The sequence below is a fragment of the Astyanax mexicanus genome, chromosome 19, assembly GCF_023375975.1.
Source record: "Astyanax mexicanus isolate ESR-SI-001 chromosome 19, AstMex3_surface, whole genome shotgun sequence".
NCBI classification, from domain to species: domain Eukaryota; kingdom Metazoa; phylum Chordata; class Actinopteri; order Characiformes; family Acestrorhamphidae; genus Astyanax; species Astyanax mexicanus.
The window spans coordinates 15,142,881-15,151,263 of record NC_064426.1 but is presented as its reverse complement, the minus strand read 5'-3'; the positions used below and the strand labels follow the sequence as shown (position 1 = coordinate 15,151,263).

Genomic DNA, 8,383 nt, shown 5'->3' with positions numbered 1-8,383 from the left:
TTCATTCATCAGTGCTGCAGAATTGTATAGAACTTTTTTTTAAATGCTGATTTATTTTGTAGATCTCATGTAAATACAACAGCTGTTTTAACTGTAAGAAATAATTATTTGATCACTTGCTGATTTTGTTAAGTTTGCCCACTGACAAAGACATGAACAGTATAATTTTAAGGGTAGGTTAATTTTAACAGTGAGAGATAGAATATAAAAAATAAAATTCAGAAAATCACACTCTATAAATTAAATAAATTTATTTGCATTTTGCAGATAAGCGTGGAGGATCAAAACTGCCAAAATTAAAAATAAATAAATAAATAAATAAAAACGTAAGTAAATCACTCAATAAAAGTAATATGGTGATTAAAACAGTAAGGCATAATTACAATTAATATAAAAATAAATACGCATACATAAAAATATCTTAATTTACATATGGGGTTCTTCATTAATATTGTTTATTTTTTCTTTTGATTCATTTGTTTATTTATTTACATTATTATTTCCTGATTTATTTATTTCTGCATTCATTTATTTCCTGATTTATTTATTTCTGCATTCATTTATTTCCTGATTTATTTATTTCAGTTTTTTCCTTGTCCTTATATGATAGTGAAGGGGTGTGTTTTTCCACATACAGATGTCTAGGGTATCTGAAATCGATCAACTAATAAGAATGCTAGTACACCTTGACATGATTGCTGGACAGTTCCTTCATCATCATATCAGAACAAGAAAAAACAGAAATAAATAAATCAAGAAATAAATGAATGCAGAAATAAATAAATCGGGAAATAAATGAATACAGAAATAAATAGTTATATAAATTAATAAACAAATGAATTAAAAGAAAAATTAAACAATGTTAATAAAGGAACCCATTCAAATGTGCTAAGATATTTATTTTTATGTATATGTATTTATTTTTATATTAATTATAATTATTCTTTACCATTTTAATCATCATATTCCTTTTATTGAGTGATTTACAAATGTTATTTATTTATTTTTAATTTGGGCAGTTTTTGTCCTCCTTTTCGTTTATTTATTCGACCCCCTACCAACCATTAAGAGTTCTGGCTCCTACAGACCAGTTAGACGCTGCTAATCACATCGTTACCTGCATTAAAGACAGCTGTCCTAAATAAAAGACTCCTGTCCACACACTCAATTAATCAGTCAGACTCTAACCTCTAAAATATGGGCAAGACCAAAGAGCTTTCTAAGAATGTCAGAGACAAACCATAAGTAAGATGCTGAGTGAGAAGGAGACAACTGTTTGTGCAATAGTACAAAAATGGAAGAAATACAAAATTATTGTCAATCGACATCAATCTGGGTCTCCATGCAAAATCTTATCTTGTGGAGTATCCTTGGGATCAGCCTAAAACTACACAGGGAAAACTACACAGGGAAAACATGTTAATGATCTCAAGGCAGCTGGCACCACAGTCACCAAGACTGGGAGAAGGCACTGTGGTATCAGATGAAAGAAAGGTTCAGCTCTTTGGCATTAACTCAACTCGCCGTGTTTGGAGGAAGAGAAATGTTCACTATGACCCAAAGAACACCCACTGTCAAACATGAAGGTGGGAAAATTATGTTTTGGGGGCACATGACTACTTTATCACATCAGTGGGAGAATGAATGGAGCCATGTACTATAACATCCTGAGTGACAACCTCCTTCCCTCCACCAGGAAAAAAAAAAAAAGGGTCGTGGCTGGGTCTTCCAGCACGACAATAACCCAAAACATATAGCCAAGGAAAAAAAGGAGCAAGGGATTAAATAATTATTTAACTGACTGTACATATTAAGAATAGTATTATTTTGTGTTTAAGTGCATGTAATATTTTGTGCAGTTGTGATTAGTGACATTATTTTGTGGTTTGTTATGATCAATTACATTTTTCTGTGTAGTAAATTGATTAACAATATGTGGAAGAAAAAAGGTATAAATTGTGATTAATAACACTGAGTTTGTTGTGAGTAGTCACGTAACTGCATTTACATTGGCATGAAAAAGTATAGTAAACTCTTCGGAACTGTATGTCTTTCTGCATTAATGTATCATAAAATGTGATCTGATCTTTGTTCTGTTCAAAGGTATTAACAAATATAAATGTGCCTAAATATAATTCTGCAGGTTTTTATTGAATGGTATTATGGGATTGATATCTGGATGAATCTCTGTTGTGCTCCTTGGGTCATTTAGTTTACACTTCTTTAGAGTATAAACAGTCCCAAATTGGTCTTCATTTGTAGATTGTTTGTCTTACTGTACACTGGTAAATGTATTTCACATCACTTTATAACCACTTTAAATTTTATTTAAACCAAATTTTTGATTGTAGATCCTCTGAAAGCTCTTTTTGAAGCGAAATGACTCACACACACACATTTCATTCTTGTGTGGTGCACACTTAAATGTTTAAGGGCTTTTAATCAGTCAAAATAGCTCTAGTACACACCTTCAAACTAGCAAGACTTTTGGTACAATTCTATTTAGTGTTTAGTGTTTTTTTCAGGTCATAAACACAATAACTCATTTTTTTTTTATTTGTATTTCATTGTTTGTATGAGGGTTTTTATGGTTGTTCATAATTTTTGTATTTTTTTACAATACACATAACGTTTCACATAACGTTTCTCAATACCCTTGACTTGGATGTAGATCAGATCACATTTTATGACAAATTTATAAAGAAAAATATGAAATTACAAAAGGTTTGCACACTTGTTTTGCCCTTGTAGTTGCAACTAATCACATTTTATGCAGATAGTTGTGATTAATGACATTTTGTAAAATAAGGTGTCATTAATTTATCACATTATTTCCTGCAGTTACTTTAATTAATATCATTCTTTTGGAGGGTTTGTTGTGATTACATTATTTTTGTGAGGTTGTTTGGATTAAACATTTAAAAATGACATCAGTTTTAATCCAGGCTGTGGTAATGTTACAAGTAGATTAAGAATATTAGCCTCATTAATAAACTTTATTACCTGTGTAATCACAGAAATAATTGCATCAGCTGGACGGACTATGCCGGTCTGGTGTAACGTAGGTGTTAACATACTCCTGAGAGGAAGCAGACTGGGGTGTGTTGAAAGCAGTAGTGAAACAGGGCTGAACACACACTCAACAGTACATTATAACCCAAAACCCACTTCATGATGGAAACTACCTCCCTTTCTCACTTCCTATAGAAACTTCCTCTATAGAAACTGTTATTAATGCATGAGGAGTTCTGTCTCAAGACAAGACAGCCTCTGCTGTCCGTAAAGAACATTGCTGCTCGTCTGGAGTTTTATAAACATCACATAGTCAAGCCAGAAGGCTATTGGAAGAATGTTTTGTGGACGGATGAGACCAAAACAGAACTTTTTGGTTAAAATAAAAAAGCATTGTGTTCGGAAAGAAAAACATGGCATTCCAGCATAAGAAGCTTATCCCAACTGTGAAACATGATGGTGGAAGTATCTGATCAATCGTTACCAGAAACGTTAAGTTGCAGTTATATCTTCAGATGTTCAAGGCCATATTTATGCAGAAATATAGAACATTCTAAAAGGTTCACAAACTTTCACAATCAAATCTTACAGTTAATAACAGAATATGTTGAAGAAACTGTATGAAACAGCTACTTTCTTAAACTCTTACACACACAAAGCACACACACATCTGCAAGGGTGTGATTTAATATATTACGGTTTATTATTCATCACAACTGTCATTGTTTTAATCATTAATTAAATACACTGTGTACATTTTGCCTCTTCTGCATGTAAGGAATGACTATGTATGATTATTTTTTTTTGTTTTCATTTTAATGGATTTGTGGTTGCATGTAAACTTACAAAAACGAGAAGACAACACACTGCAGGCTGGAATGAGAGCTCCTAAGAATGAAATTAGAATAAAAAAGTAAATTGAAATGATTAAACCAACTGAGAACCTTAGAAACGGAGAGATGGACAGACTACACTGAACGAGGGACTGAAGCAGAAATGTTTAAGACGAACTGACTGGTGGAGCAGTTTCAGATGTTTTTGCATGAAGTCCTGGTGAGTGACTGTCTCTGTTTTTTTTAATAGGGGGTGGGGTGTCTCCACTGCACTCCACTGTGTGTGTGTGTGTGTGTGTGTGTGTGTGTGTGTGTGTGTTCAGTGCGATCCAAGAATCAGCAGAGTGGATGGAGCATGTCGTTTTTGTGCTTTGCACCTTCAGTGGCTCCAAAGCCAGTCACTGGTGGTAGGAATGTGGAGGTTCTGATCCTGGGGAGCCTCTGAGAGCCTTTGGGGTTTGCATAGACATTCTCAGTTGACTTTCAGCCTGAAGAGCGGCACCCCTGGAGGAAGCATCAGATTTTCTGGGAAAGGGCGCCACCTGCAGCACGGAGGAGGTATGACTACCAGCAGACCAGCAAACCAGAATATCAAAAGACAGGGGAGAAAAATGATGAGCAACGACAACATGATTCTACGAGTTCTACAATGTTACTCATGTCCATAACGACACTTTGTCCATAACGACACCAGCTTTTCAGTGAATCAGTGTCTGTTGGTGCGCTGTAGCTGTAGACATTTACAGTACCTGGACAGCATCTTCTGAGTCCCACAGTGCTGCCTTGGTGCGTTTTTCTTTTTTTTTTTAAGTTAGTTATGTAATACTGAGCAGTGAGTGCATTAAGGTGGAGTTCATTTACACTTGACTACAGTGCATATTTAATTCAAAATCACATAACACTGCTGGTCATCCAAATTCAATTAAATAAATGTTCCAGTGAGTGTCCAGAATAAGATTCTCAGAGTTTCTTTACAACGCAGAAATGCCTCCCATATATTTTACAGTACAGTCTAGGACCACGCTTACTGCTGCTCCACCTTAAATAATCATCACAAAAATATTTACCCCTTTAACAGAGATACAAAGATACAGAGATGGGCACTAAGCAACAAAACTATCCAAACCTGTGAGAAAGCCTTAAAGAAGGAGTAAACCAGCCCTGTTAAGAAATACTGTTAAAGAAAGTGTGATTTTTAAAAAGTCTAAAATAAATAAGTACTGCTTGGCTTTGTTCTCCAGGACATGGGGAGAAAGAAAATGAGCAATGTGCAAAAATAACTTTTAGCACTTCAAAAAAAATAAGATTTTAAAAGGACTCATTTAAAATACTCTCGCGCAAACCTCACTCCGAAAAGCTTCCTTCGCTATTCCAGTCGACCAGGCCGCTGAATTCTTGCATAGAAAAATAACAATCCAATCTAAAATAAGATAAAGAACAGGCATAATACACAATATACTGTTCATTTGCTTAAATTAGCACGCTGTACATTAATACACTACAGGACTACTGACTGAAATAAGGTGAAAGCTCCAAAAGTTTAAAGCTACAACAGAGCAAGAGCTGTGCTGAGTGGCGTCACGTCTGCACCGGACTCAACCACTACACATCGAAGTGGTCACAATTACTGGTGCTTTTAGGACGAAGAAGAAGAAGAATAATAATATTAATAAGGGTTCAGTGCAACATCAGACTAAATCCTTCATAATCTAACAAATAAATAAAGTCCACAGACATGTCTGAGAAAAGTCAAGTAAACTAAACTCTCCCCTTTAAATGTGTTAACAGTTACAGTTCAGCTGTTAACACTTTTTAAAAAAGGAATAACTCTCCTTTTATTATTCAATTCCAGTTAAGCCCAAAACCTATACAACCTATAAAGTTAGAGAGAAGGTGAAGTTTAAACGGTTTAGCTCAGGGGCAAATCTAAAACACCTATTACATACATAAGAAGTGTGAGTTTGCATCTCTATTTCTTTGAGATGCCAGCATTTTTTTCCTTCACGATGACTGTAAAGTAAACGTAAAGATATTCCATTGCGTTTAGTGAATTAATTAATTAAGGAACATCTGAAGTTCTTATCAAAGATGCTGTAAATGTGGTTCTGATGCATATTTCCCTCATCTTTCCATCAGACAGGACAGCAAATTCATTATACATTATACATTATACTGACCAGATTATTCTGACCACAGTACCATATGTAACGTTTCTCGTATTGCGAATTCAGTCTTCCCAGCTCCCTCTTGTGGCCAAACCCACGTAATGCTCACTGTTTCCTTCTGTAAAACGGAGTGCGAGTATTTGGGGCAGCAGAAGAGATTAGAGCAGTTAGCAGTTAGCAACACTACAGACGACGACGACATGTTACACTAAACTACCAAGGCACAAACATATAAACAAACACACACAAGTATGAGCATATGAGCGCACACACTAACAACACTTTACAATAAATATATATATATATCCCCCTCCACATCTGCTACTAATGTTATTATTAATTCTACTACAATCACTATAGTCACCGCCTGCTTTATTGGAGTTCTGATTTTATGGGTTGAAATGTTTATCTTATTTTATCTTGTTTTATTTTTTTATTTTTTTAAACGCCCCTTTTTTTGGTGTTCTGGGCGACCTACTGTAATACTACAGTACACAGGAAATGGGCACAGACCAGGCTCATATTCAGTCAACACGCAAACTGACCTATTTACACTGTGGAAGAACCCAGACCCACACACAGTTACTCCCCCATTACCCCCTCCCCCAGTAAGACCACAATGAGGAAAAAAGGGAAAAAAATAACAAATAAAAAAAACAAGTACAGATGTATGTAGGACTGACTGTACGTGTAGTTAAATATCCCCTATAGAACAGCACTGCGGACAGATCGCTGCAGAATGGCAGAATGCACTGGAGTCAATGGGGGAGGTGCTGCCTGAGGCCAATTACATATTAGCACAGCCCATAATATGTGATCCAGTTATTTTCACGAGATGAAATGGACTTCACACAGGATCATCCATCCATTCATCCAGCTGTCCATCTCTTTTCTCCTCATTTTCACTGCCCTTGCTTGACTAACTCTTTTGTTATCATGTCCCTCTGTTGCCAGGAACCTCGAAGATGCCCAACAACTACGAATCCTTTGAAGCCGCGGCCCCGTTTTTCTCCTCGGGCTCTGGCCCTCCTCCTTTCTCTTTATCCTTCTCCTTCTTCTTCCCTCCTTTCTCTTTTTTCTTTTCCTTCTCCGATCTTTCCTTCTCCTTCTTGACTCTCTCCTTCTCTTGCTTCTCCCGTTCCTTTTTATCCTTTAGTTTCTGCTTCTCCTCCTCCTTCTCTTTCTTTTTGTCTTCTTTGCTCTTCTTCTTCTTATTCTTGCCCTCATCCTCCACCGTGCAAGGTGGTAGTGGGGCATTGACAGCCATGGGTGAGGGGATGGTGGGCGTGACTTGCTCTGAGACCACTTTGGGGGCTGGCTGGAGTGTGTTTGGGGTGTTTGGGGTAGGAGTGTTTGAATGTGTGGAAGCTGCTGGCCCAGGCTGTGGTGCAGGAGCTCCTGGTGAAGTTCCTGGAGCTGGAGATGCTGCGGTGGCTGCTGCTGAACCTGGTTTCGATGCTAAAGGACTTGGCCCGTGATGGACGAGTGGCCTCGCTGTTACTGCACTGCCAGGTGGCGCTGCTGTTGTAGATAAAGGTGGCCTAGAGGCTCCAGTTAGAGGAGGTGAGGAGACAGTGGACATTCCACCTGCACAACCCTGCAGAGAAAAGGCCTCCTGGCCAGAAGCTCCTGAAAAAGAGCCCTTCTTGGCCTGAGAGAAGGGTGTTTTGGACTTGCGGAAGCCTGGCAGAGACAGCAGGCTTGAGGAAGCACGCAGGGGTCCGGGGGGCGGCACGTAACTGCCCAGAAACGACAGGCTGCCACCAGAACTAATGGAGGCCGCACGTCGCTTCAGCTCGTGGATGGCCCTCGTACCGTGGAGCCGGCGGCCGGGCTGGTGGGTTAGCTCACCTCGAGACTCGCGCCACTTCCGCACCTGAACGCTGCACTCTCGCTCGATCAGGGCCTCCGTCACCGGGAGAGTGATCACCTAGAAACAGAGCGTCCTCACGTCAGATCATTTGTTTGACATTTATTCAACAAGTATTTTTAGGACAGTTAAAATGTTTATTAATAAATGGGCTGTCAAATGATTAAACACGTCTTCAATTCATTCATCTTTCCCTCCATTAAATGCATAAATTATGACTGTATGAATATATTATATAACAATATATTAGACACAAATACAACTCATATATACAGTTAGTTCTCTTCATTCGCGCAGCTGATTTGTTTGTTTGCTGCTGATTAATTTTACAAAATGGTACAAAAAAAGTTCATTATAATTGTTGCAAATAAATACAGCTCTGGAAAAAATTCAGTTTCTCTGATTTTGCTATTTACAGGTATATATGTGAGTTGTATTTTTCTATAAATTACGAACAACATTTCTTCCAATTTTCAAATAAAAATATTTTCATTCAGAGCATT

General features: G+C 37.4%; 1 protein-coding gene across 1 annotated transcript in view; it reads right to left on the bottom strand.

The window, feature by feature from the left end:
• Positions 1-3,693: 3,693 nt before the first annotated feature.
• The window catches only part of LOC103045495 (TBC1 domain family member 10B), a 31,337-nt gene continuing 26,647 nt past the window's right edge, over positions 3,694-8,383 (bottom strand). Inside the window, exon 10 of the mRNA XM_007235348.4 lies at positions 3,694-7,940. Coding sequence (XP_007235410.1) covers positions 6,987-7,940 — 954 coding nt within the window. The 3' untranslated portion in view covers positions 3,694-6,986. The remainder of the gene's footprint in view (positions 7,941-8,383) is intronic.